The following is a 15,403-nucleotide window of genomic DNA, read 5'->3' on the forward strand; positions in this document are numbered from 1 at the left end:
GAGGAATAGTAAGAAGAAAACAAAGTGTCAGTAACATAAAAATCTTACTAGTTGATGAAGAGTTTGAATTAGCAGAGAGAAACCAGAAATAGCATCTCCCATCTTTTAACCTTTCTTTCCAAAAAGGGATCCAAATTAAAAGGGACATTAGCAAAACAATGTGAAGATATTTATTCTCAAATCATATTGAACTGATTCTAAGTGCATCATCTGGTGGTCTCTCTTATTTCAAAACTTCTAGAATTAATTTTGAGAAGTAACTCTGCTGTTCATCCAGAAATCTTTCACTCACTCACTCATTTGATTTCTTTTTTGCAGCAAGACAAGAAGAGCCAAGTAAGTTCTATATCTATTCATCAATTCTGGCGTTGGTTCCAACATTAGTTATATCCTTTTCTGAACATGAAAAACCTTAACATTCAAATTTTTCAAGTTTGTATCTCTTGTTTTTATATTAAATAACTTCCTCTATAGTAACTGAGAAATTATTTTAGAAAGTAGAAAAAACCCACGGAGGGCAAATCAAATCCTGAGCTGGCTAAAGCTGACCTGGAATTAGAAATAATGCTTCTGAGCATTTGTTGTAAATTGTCACCTATGGAAAAAATACTAGTTGTAACTACTAGGGTTTATAAATGGTTTTGGTAGAAATTTTTAAATGTAGGAGATGTCAGAAATAAAATTCAATTGGCAGAGTTAAATTAATTGAGATCTTAATTAATTAATTAATTAATTATTGAGTGCCTACTCTGTGCCAAACACTGAGGATACAGCAGGGACCAAAACTGAAGAAAATAACTGCCCTCTGGGAATTTACATATGAATTTAAACATTCCTGACACCCTTCTTCAGAGAAACTGGGGAGAATGCAAAGAAAAAGTAGTTCATTTCTCCCACTTCTTCTAAAAATGGAGCTCTTCCGTCTGACATACATGCTTTAGTTGTCATTGAGAAGATATTTATCTTCAGTCATTGAACAGTATCAATGGCAGCCATGTTTTCTGTATCCACTTTAAGACACTTGCAATTCTAAGAAACTCCCTTTTTGTTTCTGTTATGCACTCACTGTGGGTTTTTTCCCCCTAAATGCAGCTGTTCCCATTTCAAAAGAAAGATAAACATTATATTTCCCATACCCTCTACTCAGAATCCTACTAGAATATCTATGATTTTATATAAAACAGAGACCATAAAAATTGGTGGAAAAATAAACATGATTGATTTTTTTTTTCTCAGTAAGTTAAAATGTCCCACTTAAAACAAGACTTTATCTACTTAAAAAGACTCATGATAAGGACATAAAAGAGATCATATACTATAGCCTGAGGAAAGAAGCAGGAAAAATCAGATTTATCCTCATTTTTAACTGGGCCGGTGCCACTCCTATGCACTGATCTTTGCTTACACATTGACCAACTTCTTCCCTCTTGGATTACTGAATAATATCTGGAAAATGAAACTGAGAAACAGAAATAATTAAGAGTGAGATGAAAACTTCTTTGGATTGCCTCTACTGACTTTTCAACAAAATACATTTTCAACTAAATATAAGGCAGAAATCACAGATAAAAGTAGGAAAACTCATGAAAGAGTAAGCAATGAGGGAAAGGAGTAGAATGAAAATGGAAGCAAAATTTATGGGAAATGAGACTTTTCCAGCTCTGTGGTATTTCAATTTCTGAAAGAAACTGGATGATAAGAGAAAAATAACACTCCTTTGCCACTTTTTCAAAATTACTATGTTACTACTGAAAAAGAGAGATTAAAGTTCTGGAGTTTACTTTCCCTTTTCATTTTGGAAATTTTGTTTGGGAACAGTCTCAGTAAGATTATTATCAATGTCGGGGCACCTGGGTGGCTCAGTGGGTTAAAGCCTCTGCCTTCAGCTCAGGTCATGATCCCAGGGTTCTGGGATTGAGCCCCACTGGGCTCTCTGCTCAGTGGGGAGCCTGCTTCCCCCTCTCTCTGTCTCTGCCTGCCTCTCTTCCCACTTATGATCTGTCTGTCAAATAAATAAATTTAAAAAAAAGATTATTATCAATGTCAATTTCATTATCAGTGTCAACCTATACTAATAATTTGTATTTGTATTTTAGCACATGGAGCAGTACCTATCAGTAAGTTCCTTTTGTTTTCATAAATCTGGTACAAGCTGGGATCCCAAAATAAGGAGAATATTTTTTCTAACTTTGACCATTCCATTCAATGCTTGTATTTATAAATATTTCCTCTCCCCCTTGGTAACTAGCTGGGCAATTAATTAATCAATAGAAAGAATAAACATTTGACTAAGAGACTAAGTATAAAAGAAATATTTTGTTTTCTAAAAACAATTTCAAATATCTTTTAATAACAAATAAAAATTGCCACATAGCCAAAAGGAAAGATATATAATGGGATATCACAAATGTAGAGATACCAACAGAGGATAAAGGAAAAATCAGGAAGATATCTAAGGTGTAAGGAAAGGAAAGAGAATAACCACAATTAGCATTCAAATTTGCTATTGTTTAAAGTTCTCTGCAAAATTTAAATCCTCTATACTAGATGAGAAAGAAAAAGAATGGCAGAAGAGCATATGTCCCAGTCTGCTCTATCTTTCCACCAAATTGAAATATACGAAAGCCAGTTAAGTCAGACTGAAACTATTCTTGTACCACAAAAGAAATACTAATCCCTCTTATTTTACTGTGGATGTTTTTATTGGGGGAGGTTTGGTGTCTCTCAAAGGTCTCTTTGCTAATACCTTGGAAAAAGAAAAGACAAAAACTATATTTTTGGTCCAAAACTCTGGTTAATGTATTTTTATTCATGTTATTCTGCCAGTTACTCCAGTACCTCTTGGTAAGTTATTATTCATCTATTTCTCTTTTCTTTATTCATCTATTTCTTAATTCCAGTGTCCTTTAGAAAAATTTCCCTGAAGCAAAGTGTTTCACATTCATGTTTTCAAGCCCCTTTACCTCCCCATTATCTAGTATCTCTTTAAGTTACAAATGAATTTCGAAACTATATATGCCCTAGGTAAATAGATAAATAAATGATAGAAAATTAAGACCCTCAGGTAGTACTTTTCACCTAATAAAAAGAAAAATTTAAATATGAAAAGCAATGTCAGCAATGCTTTTGTAAAAAATATATATTTATACATCATTGATCCCTTTTAAACTTATGTGAACCTTTTAGAAAGCAAACTTACATTACATTGCAAGATACAATGAAATGCAGTATCTCTTAAACTCATATTTCCATTTCAAGAGATATGCTCTAAGGAATAATTCTAAATATGAAATAAAACCATATACATGATATTAAATTATTAAAAACAAAAATGCTAAGGTAATATATTGCAATGGTTAATAAAGTAATCAGATAGACCTAGGTTCAGATCTCAACCAGAACACTTAACCAGATATGTGGCTCTGGGTAAAGCATTTAATTTCTCTAAAACTTTAATCTGTGTAACCTCTAGGGCCTTTAAATTTTATGTTTTCATTGTCCCTATTCCATATTACTGGAACAACTGATTTATTTATGTATAAATCAGCGGAAACCCTAAACCACGACTGTTTAAAAAAAAGAAAAAGATAATTAGGGAAAACAAGTTTAAATATTTTGCCAAAAAACCAAGCTACAAGGGAAATCTAAAGATGAAGGGCAAGAAAGAGCAGAGAAACCAGGACTCAGCCACAAGAGTAAGGATATGAAAATTGTGAAAATTCAAATGTGGCAACACCTGATTCTTTCCTCTTACTAGGGCTTCAAAGGTTCCACTTTAGCATACTTTTCAGTGGATGATTTCCAAGAGAGACACTTTCAAAAATTACCCATGAATGTGGAATTTTTTCTCCAAATTTCCTAAGAATTGTATATATTTCCCTATCTTTATCAATACCACCTAAAATAGACTAAATTTTTCATGCTCTAGTTAGTAAAGGATGATGACTTTGACAACTCAATTACTCGAAAGACCATAGTAGTTACTCTTCCAAAGTAATCTTTCCAGAGAGGATCTATTTGTCTGTTTTGGGTTTTGTTTGTTTGTTTGTTTGGTTGGTGGTTGTTGTTTGATTAAAGTATAGTGGACACACATGATTTCTACAGGTATTTCAGGCATACAACAAAATGACTGGACAACTCTGTACACTATGCTATGCTCACCACAAGTGCAACTACCGTTTGTCACCATACAATATCATTGACTATATTCCCAATGCTTATATATTTTTGGCTTTGATACAGGATTCTGAAGTACCTCTAGGAGTTTAGTCCTTTCTTTGGTGGTCATAAAGAGTTTCAAAGTTGACATAAGCTAGTGCAATCACTAAGTGTTGTGAGAGAGCTGGGTATTTGTACCAGATTATAGAACCTTTGTCTGTTCTTACCATAATTAAGAGCACTAGAATTAAGACAAATTCTGTTCAAGACCCTAGGTGGAGGTATGACTTTGACTTGGATGAAATTTTCTATATAAACTCAACAGCTGCCTGTCTTTCAGCAGCTCTCCATATTCCCTCTACCTCATATAAGACAGCCACTTCCATCAAATGACTATATTTCAACTCTTTTCTAAATGAATAATGAGCAAAGAATGAAACTGTATTTTATTGTAATAGTCTTTACAGTCACTATTAGCTCAAAACTCATAAACAATGCTTATCAACAATGACCATAAGAAATTAATATTTGATACTCACTAGAAACTAATATCCAGACATTAATGATACATTAATGATTCTTAATAACATAACTAACAGTAATTGTTTGGCATGTACTCTGTTGCCTGAAATTTATATAAAGTTGGGGGTATACTGATGCCTCAAGCTTTGTCCTCTGTCCTTTCCCAAGGTTACTGGACAAAACAATGGAGGAATTGATATATCATATTTATTTGCAGTTGCCTTCTTAGAAGGGAAGATAGTTTCAGGAATTCTTTTCTACTTCTGCTATAAAGAATATGATTAGTAATTGAGTTGGTGAAGTTAAATTCTGTGTTAGGTTGATTAGAGTTTTGTTTTGTTTTTTGTTCCCCCCACCCCCTCCAAAACCCTCAACACCATTGTTTGGCAATTCTAGCATCCTTTGGACTCCCACAGGGTTGAGGTTTCATGCTCTCATGGGCTATAATCACTTCTGTTAATGCAAACTTATGTGGCATATTTTCCCATCTTGCCCTCAGATTTTTCTGCATGTCCTAAAATTAATGATTTTAAGTGAAAACTCTATTGATGCAAAGGAAAAAAAGGACAGGCATAATATAAACTATTCAATTAAAAAAATTTCCTAAAGTAATGAAGAATTTAGCTCAGATTTAAAAAAAAACCCTAAAATAATAATCTTATGAAAAGTAAAGAATAGACCAAAAACATTATGAGGTAAGAGACTAAAATGGGAAGAAAAACAAAATAAGTGAAATCTAAATAATCATTGCTGGCTCCTAAGGAATTTTAAATTATCATAAAAACTGATAAGAAAAGAAAGAGGGGCTAACCTCAACTCCATTTTGTTTACTCTAAAGTTAACTATCATGAAAGATTTAGGACTAATGAAGAGGATCAGGAGATTGAAACTCTTGGGATTTCTCATTTGTTATTATAACTGATTTTCACTAGACCCTATTCTCCACCCTTGAAAGATGTGCAAGAACCATTATCTTACATGGTTTACAGGTCTTATTTGTGCTACTACTTAGGTCAGATTTAAAATTCTGATTAAACCCCAGAGATTATCAGAAAGAAAAAGAAACACATAGAGAAATATTATCATGACAAAAGTGTTTACGTTGATAGTTATAAACTTTCTGTACTGCAAAAAGGAACATGATGAGAGCTGACATGGTGACAGTTTTGAAAGTGAGATAGAATGCTGAAAGAGAAGTAAATGAAGAAGGAACTTAAGTTACTAACCTTTAACTGATAGCCAGTTTCCTGTAAGATTGTGACCCTTGGACAATTAAGAATGTTTAAAAAAAGTTATTGCATTAGAAAAAGTAACTTTACTCATATAACTCATCAAAATGGCCTTAGGTTATTAAAGAATAGTTAATACTGAATTAATAAGGTAAAACATATTCATATAAGATTTCATGTTTCCCAAAAGTCCCTTTTCCAATGTTCCAAGTAGATTTTCAATAGGAGCTAAGTACATATTTTTTTAAATAATAATATATTTTCTTTTCTTTTTTAGTAATTGGTCCAGTAGCAGCTGGTAAGTTTTAATTACTTTCTCAGTGTCCTCTGTAACATCTGGGTTCCTTTACTTACACTAATACTTTCACACCTGGCCAGTATGACCCTGAGAGTTAGATTGTTTTGCACCTCTTCTACTCCACATTTTCTAGTATTCTTCTAATTTACAAATAGTTTTGGAGTGATGGGTAGTATATAAAATGTCCACAGAACAGCAAAGACAACTAAAAAAGTTGTTCTTTGGTTACCATATTAAGTTACAAAAGAGAAACAAAGGGAGACAGTGCTGATAGAATATGTTGGGGTCAGATCACAGGAAAAACCATGAAAATGACACACTAAGAAATTTTTTTTTAAAGATTTTATTTATTTATTTGACAGAGAGAGATCACAAGTAGGCAGAGAGGCAGGCAGAGAGAGAGAAAGGGAAGCAGGCTCCCTACTGAGCAGAGAGCCCAATGCGGGACTCGATCCCAGGACCTCGAGATCATGACCTGAGCTGAAGGCAGCAGCTTAACCCACTGAGCCACCCAGGCGCCCAACACACTAAGAAATTTATATTTCAGTCTGAAGCTCTACAGTCACAAAACAAAATTCCAGAAGATAATAGGTGGAAAGCATATCATGAGAAATATGAGTGAGAGAATTAGGAGGAACAGACTGCACATGCAAACAAAGAAAACACTAAAATAGAGCTGAAGACAAAAAAGAAAGGCTGATTTTTGTCCTCTCCTTCATAAAGTTTATCATATCTAAACCTGAACCACCACTCTTATTCAGTGAAAAAGAGTCAGGGTACTTTAAAAGCCTCTTCTGATTTCTTCTCCTTCAAAGGATTGAGACTTGCCTTTCATACTATTCAGACAAACTACAAAAATTTGTGCTTCCGTAAAAACAAACAAACAGAAGTTTTTGATCTTGATGAAGTCCCAAAAATTCATATTCACTTTTGTTTCCTTTGCCTTTGGAGACATATCTTGAAAGAAGTTGCTGTGGCTGATATCGAAGAGGTTACTGCCCATATTCTCCTCTAGGATTCTGATGGATTCCTGTCTCACACTGAGGTCTTTTATCCATTTCGAGTTTATTTTTGTGTAGGGTGTAAGAGAATTGTCGAGTTTCATTCTTCTACATATAGCTGTCTAATTTTCCCAGCACCATTTATTGAAGAGACTGTCTTTTTTTCCACTAGATATTTTTTTCTGCTTTGTCGAAGATTATTTGCCCATAGAGTTGAGGATCAATAACTGCGCTCTCTACTCTGTTCCACTGGTCTATGTGTTTTTATGCCAGTACCATGCTGTCTTGGTGATCACAGCTTTGTAGTAAAGCTTGAAATCAGGCAACGTGATGCCCCAGTTTTGGGGGTTTTCTTTTTGTTTATTTGTTTGTTTTTTCTTTTTCAACATTTCCTTAGCGATTCGGGGTCTCTTCTGATTCCATACAAATTTTAGGATTGTTTGCTCCAGGTCTATGAAAAATACCAGTGGAATTTTGATCAGAATGGCATTGAAAGTATAGATTGCTCTAGGCAATATAGACATTTTAACAATATTTATTTCTCTGATCCATGAGTGTGGAATGGTCTTCTATCTTTTTGTGTCTTCTTCAACTTCTTTCATGAGTGTTCTGCAGTTCCTCAAGTACAGATCCTTTACCTCTTTGGTTAGGTTTATTCCCAGGTATCTTATAGTTCTTGGTGCTAGAGTAAATGGAATTGATTCCCTAATTTTTCTTTCTGTATTTTCATGGTTAGTATATAAGAAAGCCACTGATTTCTGTACATTGACTTCGTACCTGCCACATTATCGAATTGCTGTATGAGTTCTAGTAGTTTGGGGGTAGAGTCTTTTGGGTTTTCCATATAAAGTATCATGTCATTAAGATCAAAAGCTTCTGCTCAGTAAAGGAAACAGTCAATAAAACAAAGAGACAACCCACAGAATGGGAGAAGATATTCGCAAATGACAATACAGACCAAGGGCTGATATCCAGGATCTATAAAGAACTCCTCAAATTCAACACACACAAAACAGATAATCATCCCCCAAAATAGGCAGAAGACATGAACAGACACTTCTCCAAAGAAGACATACATGACTAACAGACACATGAAAAAATGTTCATCACTAGCCATCAGGAAGATTCAAATCAAAACTACATTGAGATACCACCTTACACCAGTTAGAATGGCCAAAATTAGCAAGACAGGAAACAATGTGTGTTAGAAAGTATGTGGAGAAAGAGGAACCCTTTTACACTGTTGGTGGGAATGCAAGTTGATACAGCCACTTTGGAAAACAGTGTGGAGATTCCTTAAGAAATTAAAAATAGAGCTTCCCTATGTCCCTGCAATTGCACTACTGGTATTTACCCCAAAGATACAGATGTAGTGAAAAGAATGGCCATCTGTACCCTAACGTTCATAGCAGCAATGGCCACATTGCCAAATTGTGGAAAGAACCAAGATGCCCTTTGATGGACCAATAGATAAGGAAGATGTAGCCCATATACACTCTGGGGAATTATGCTTCCATCAGAAAGGTTGAATATCCAACTTTTATATCAACATGGACTGGACTGGAAGAGATTATGCTGAGTGAAATAAGTCAAGCAGAGAGAGTCAATTGTCATATGGTTTCACTTATTTGTGGAGCATAAGATTTAACACGAAGGACATGGGGAGATGGAGAGACTGGAGTTGGGGAAAATTGGAAGGGGAGACGAACCATGAGACTATGGACTCTGGAAAACAATCTGAGGGCTTTGGATGGGTCGGGCGTGGGAGGTTTGGTAAGCCTGATGATGGATATTATGGAGGGCACGTATTGTATGGAATACTGGGTGTGGTACATAAACAATGAATTCTGGAACACTGAAAAGAAATTTAAAAAGTAAATAAAAATTTTAAAATCTGTTGTTTTAAATATACCAATTAAGAAAAAAAAAAGAGTAACAAAACTCTTATCAAGCAAAAAAAGAACAAAATAAAAAGAAAGATATTCCATGTTCATGAATAGGGAGACCCAATATTGTCAAAATGTCAATTCTTCCCAAAATAATTTATAGATTGAGTGCAATGCCATCAAAATTCAGCAAGGTGTTTTGTGGATATTGACAAACTGATCCTAAAATTTAAATGAAGAAGCCAAAGACTCAGAATAGCCAATACAATATTTAAGGAGAACAAATTTGGAAGACTGACACTACTACTCACCCTCAAGACTTACCTGAAATCTACAATAATCCGGATAGTGTGGTATTGGTAAGCAAACCAACAAATCAGTGGAACAGAATAGACAGCTCAGAAGCAGTCCCACATAAATATAGTCAAATAATCTTTGACAAAGGAGCAAAAGCAATACTATGGAGCAAAGATATTCTTTTCAAGAAATAATGTTAGAACAACTAGACATTCACTTACAAAAAAGTCAATCTTCCCCCATAACTTATACTCTTCACAAAAATTAGCTCAAAATGCATCACAGACCTAAATATAAAATTCAAAATTAAACACTTCTAGAAGATAACATCAGAGAAAAGCTAAATGACTTTGGGTATGGTAATGACTTTTTAGTATATGTGCTGCCAAAGTGAGTGCTGGTAACAACTTTTTAGATATAACCCTAAGGGCATGATTCATGAAAGGAATAATTGATAAGCTGGACTTCACTAAAATTAAGAACATCTGAAAACAAACAACCTGATTTTAAAACAGGCAGAGGATTTGAGTAGATATTTTCCAAAGACAAACATACAGATGGCCAACAGATCCTCCATGCTACTATGTATCAAGGGAACACAAAACCACAATGAGATATCACCCCACACTTGTCAGATGGGTAAAATCAAAAACACAAGAAACAAGTGTTGAGGATGTGGAAAAAAAGGAACCCTGGTGCACTGTTAGTGGGAATGTAAATTGTTTCCCCAGTGGAAAACAGATGGAGGTTTCTCAAATTAAAAAAAAAAACAAAACAAAACATGTGATCCAATAATTTACCCAAAGAAAACAAAAACATTAATTTGAAAAGATATATGCACCCTTATGTTTGTCACAGTATTATCTATAATAGCCAAGATATAGGAGAACCCAGTTGTCCATCAATAGAGAAAAGATTAAAATAGATAGATATATCTATATTTGTATCTGTATCTATATATTACAGCCACAAAGAGGATATGATTATGCCATCTGCAACACCATGTATGAACCAGAAGTTATTATGTTGATTACATACACACACACCATGGAATATTACTCAGCCATAAAAAAGAATGAAATCTTGCCATTTGCAATGGCATGGCTCGAGCTAGAGAATATTACGCTAACCAAAATAATTCACTCAGAAAAAACACAAATGTGCTTTCACTCATTTGTGGACTTTCAGAAACAGAACAAATGAGCAAAGTGGGAAAAAGAGAAAGACACAAACCAAGAAACAGACTCTTACCTATAGAGAATAAACAGGTGGTTACCAGAAGGGAGGCAGGGGGGAGAATAGGTTAAACCAGTAATGAGGGGGATTAAGGAGTGCACTTAAAAAAAAAAAAAATGTTTGTGTTATGTTACTCACCATACAATACATCATTAGTTTTTGATCCAGTGTTGCAAGATTCATTGTTTATGTACAACACCCAGTGCTACATACAATATGTGCCCTCCTTAAGAGCCACCACCAGTCTGTGGTAGGAGTGCACTTATGAAGAGTACTGGGTGATGTGTGGAAGTGTAGGATCACTAATGTATACACTTGAAACTAATATTATACTGTGTGTTAACTAGCAGGATTTTAAATAAAACTTTAAAAAAATAAAAATTAAAAAATGACCCAACTTTATGCTATCTTTAAGAAACTCACTTCAAATCTAACAATAAAAAGAAAATGATAGAAAGTATATACCATGAAAACATTATTTTTTTAATTTTTTTAAAGATTTTATTTATTTGATGGTGAGAGAGAGAGGGAGAGAGCATGAGTCAAGAGGAGAGGCAGAGGGAGAAGAAGAAGCAGACTCCTCACTGAGCAGATAGCCCGATGCAGGGCTTGATCCAGGAACTGTGCTAAAGGCAGTTGCCTAGCAACTGAGCCACCCAGGTGCCCAGAAAACATTATTTTTTTTAAAGTTAATGTGGTCCATATACACTATGGAATATTATGCCTCCATCAGAAGAATGAATATCCAACTTTTGTAGCAACATCGATGGGACTGGAAGAGATTATGCTGAGTGAAATAAGTCAAGCAGAGAGAGTCAATTATCATATAGTTTCACTTATTTGTGGAGCATAATAAATAGCATGGAGGACATGGGGAGTTAGAGAGGAGAAGGGAGTTGGGGGAAATTGGAAGAAAAGGTGAATCATGAGAGACTATGGACTCTGAAAAACAATCTGAGGGGTTTGAAGTGGCGGGGGGGTGGGAGGTTGGGGTACCAGGTGGTGGGTATTATAGAGGGCACAGATTGCATGGAGCACTGGGTGTGGTGAAAAAATAATGAATACTGTTATGCTGAAAATAAATAAATTTAATTAATAAAAAAGTTAATGTGATATTAATATCATATAAAGTAGACCTCAGAGAAAAAATTTATCAGAAGAAGGAACATTACATAATGATAAACAGAATACACCAAAAAGACCTAAAAGCCAACAACTCATAACACAAAAAATAAGAATGGTATTTTGTAACATGTGAAAATTATATGAAATCTAAATTTCATTGTCTACAAATAATGTTTTATTGGAGCACATACTTATTTATTTATTTACATATTGTCTATTACTACTTTTGCACCACAGCAGCAAAGTTGAGTAGTTATGACAGAGATCTTGTGGCTTGCAAAGCTTAAAATATTTATTATCTGGTGCTCTACAGCAAAGTTTGCCTACCTCTGCCCTAAAAGAAACTAAAGTACAAGAAATAGATTGGGAACTTATTAGTAGCTATTTGAGGTATTCATGAAAATTTAAACAAGAAAGTATATAAATGATGGTGTTTGGGGATCAGAAACACAGTTCTCTATTCCCATTTCCCTAATTTTTTCTTCTAAGGTATCATTCAAGATTCCTAGCAGGATACAATACTATATAGTAGGAGAGCAGATCCCTCAGTATGGTATAAGAACCTGGTACTTCTCACGATCTTTATGACTCTCACTGTGATCCAAGTTACTTTCATCTTTCTGGTTGCTCTATTTTACTCTTGCCTTCCAGTCACTACCAATACAGCATCCACAGGGATGACCTTTTAGATTCAGGTCACCCCTCTGTTATGATCCATTAATAACTCTCCATCTTTCTTGATTCAAATTCAAAGTCATTACAGCACCTCTTGAAAGAAATCCTGAGGATGCATGGGTGTCTCAGTCAGTTAAGCATCTGCCTTTGGCTCAGGTCATGATCTCAGGGTCCTGGGATTGAGTCCCACATTGGGCTTCTTGCTCAGCGGGAAACCTACTTCTCCCTTTGCTGATGCTTTCCCCCCTGCTTGCATGCCCCCTTTCTCTATCTCTATCTCTCTCTCTCCTCTCTGAAAATAAATAAAATCATAAAAAAAAAAAAGGTCCTGGGTTGGGATATCTGTTCCCCACAACGCTCTAATAGCTTTCCTTCATCTTATTTTTTTTGTTAATTTTGTTTCAGCCACACTTACTTTCTTTTTGTCACTCAAATAGTCTAGAAAGATTCCTAGAGGAATCCTAGAGGTTTAGTCATTGTTCTCTCTGCCTGAATTCTCCACTCAAACATCTGCATGGCTGATCCTCTTACCTCTTTCATATTCTTTCTAGTAGTTCTACCAACTGCTGAGAATGGGGTGTTGAATTTCCCAGGTAAAACTGTAAGCTTTTCTATTTCTCTTTTCAGTTCTATCAGTTTTTTCTCCCATGTATTTTGAAAGTCTTTTGTTTCATGCAACACTTGTTTCTTATATGTAGCTGTTATGAAGAAATGCAATAAGCTACAAGAAAACTCAGATAATCCAGTAAATTCAGAAATAAAATTAATGAAGAGAGTAAGTTCTTTACTTAAAAGATTAAAATTATTAAAAAAATAAATTCTGAAACTACAAAAGTCATAAATGAGATAATAATGCAATACAGAGCATAAGTAACAGGGCAAACTAGATGAAAGAAAGAATAAATGACTCGGAGAATAGGAATATAGAAATACTTCCAGCTACAAGAGGATAAAGGAGGAGAGAGGGAGAAGGATGCAAAGAATTTACTTAAAGAAATATTAGCTGAGAACTTCTCAAACCTTGAGAAGGAATGGAATATACAAGTCAGAGGTAGAAGACACTTTCATCCTCCCAGCAAGACAGATAGTGACTTAACCAAACTTGAGTAGCACAAGGGGTGAGAAACCCCTCTTCAGAGGTCCTGCAGAGCTCTTCCTGCAGAAGTGTATGTTTTGACATGTCTTTTATGTCTCAGAAGACCAAGGTTTGTGAGGGAATGGTGAGAGTGAAAAAAACCTTCCATTATAAGAAGTAGTAGTAGTTTGGATCCTGTGATTGATGGAGTGGGAACAGATTTTAACAGAAATAGCTGTGGGCTCGGTTTTTAGGCCACATGTAATTCAACTGAGGACAAACACATGAACAGAAATAATAAAGTTAGGAACATGCACAGGGAAGTTCCAGGTGTGGACCAATGAACAGAGAGGTCCCACCAAGGCCACAGATGTGCTCTTTAGTCAGTTTTCTGTCCTGTGAACAGGGCCAGGTTAGAGCTGTGGTTCTCAGATGTGGTCCCTGGAACATCAGTATCAGCATCCCTGTCAACTTCTTAGAAATGTGCATTGTTGGGAAGGAAGCCTGTGTGGCTCACTCAAGTTAAGCAATCCAGAGGGGTGGGAAAAAAGTTAGTGGTATCACACTTGCTGATTTTAAACTATACTATAAAGCTATAATAATAAAAACAGTTGGGTACTGAGATGAAAATAGATACACGGACTAACAGTACATAATAGAGAGGCCAGAATAAAACCCTCACATATTAAGTTAACTAATAGTCAAGGCAGGAGCCAAAAATATTCAAAAGAGAAAGAACAATCTTTTTAACAAATGGTGCTGGGCAAACAAGATACAAATATGGAGAACAGCAATAAAAGTAGGGGATTTTTAACACCCCACTTACAGCCATGCACAGATCACCGGAACAGAAAATCAACAAGGAAACAAAAACTTTGAATGACACACTGGAACTAATATATTAGGTACATTCAGAACATTCCACCCCAGAACAGCAGAATACACATTCTTTTCAAGTGCACATGGAACATTCTCTAGAATAGATCACATATTAGACCACAAAGCAACCCTCAACCAAAAGGTCAAAATCATACCATGAATCTTTTCTGACCACTTTGCTATAAGTTAACCATAAGAAAAGGAAATAGGGATAGACTACAAATACACAGAGTTTAAATAATATGCTACTAAACAATGAATGGGTCAGCCAGAAAATAAAATAAAGAAATTTTAAAATATATGGAAACAAATGAAAGTGAAAATACAATGAATGGTTTATGGCATGTAGGTGGCTCAGTCAGTAAAGTGTCTGTCTTCATTCAGGTCATGATCCTGGGGTCCTGGGATCAAGCCCCACATTAGGCTCCCTGATCAATGGGGAGCCTGCTTCTCCCTCTGCCTCTCTCTTTCTCTGTCTCTTATAAATAAATAAATAAAATATTTAAAAATAATACAACAGTTCAAAACCTTTGGGATGTAGCAAAAGTGGTTCTAAGAGGGAAGTTTATAGCAATACAGGCAATACAAGAAAAATCTCAACTAAACCACCTAACCTTACACATAAAGGAGCTAGAAAAAAAAAAAAACAACAAACAACTCAAAACCAGCAGGAGGAAGTAAATAATACAGATTAGAACATAAATAAATTGTATAGAACTAAAAATCAAAACAAAACAAAACAACAAAAAAATCCAGGAAACCAATAATGAAGCAGCAGAAGGAAAAACTAAGAAAAGTATAATTTACAATTTTACCCAAAATAATAAGATACCTAGGAATAAACCTAATCAAGGAGATAAAAAAACCTGTACTCTGAAAACTATGAAACACTGATGAAAGTAATTGAAGATGACACAAAGAAATGGAAAGACATTTCATGCTCATGGATTGGAAGAAAAAATATTGTAAAAATGTCTATACTACCCAAATCAATCTACACGTTTAAGGAAATTCCTATCAAA

The 15,403-nt window shown here is 34.9% G+C and overlaps 1 protein-coding gene across 1 annotated transcript in view; it reads left to right on the top strand.

Moving 5' to 3' along the window:
- The window catches only part of TSBP1 (testis expressed basic protein 1), an 88,703-nt gene that overhangs the window by 64,539 nt on the left and 8,761 nt on the right, over positions 1-15,403 (top strand). Inside the window, exons 27-30 of the mRNA XM_059179344.1 lie at positions 319-336; positions 2,097-2,117; positions 2,827-2,844; positions 6,187-6,207. Of these exons, the coding sequence (XP_059035327.1) occupies positions 319-336; positions 2,097-2,117; positions 2,827-2,844; positions 6,187-6,207 (78 nt within the window). The remainder of the gene's footprint in view (positions 1-318; positions 337-2,096; positions 2,118-2,826; positions 2,845-6,186; positions 6,208-15,403) is intronic.

Source organism: Mustela lutreola, chromosome 6, assembly GCF_030435805.1.
Source record: "Mustela lutreola isolate mMusLut2 chromosome 6, mMusLut2.pri, whole genome shotgun sequence".
NCBI classification, from domain to species: domain Eukaryota; kingdom Metazoa; phylum Chordata; class Mammalia; order Carnivora; family Mustelidae; genus Mustela; species Mustela lutreola.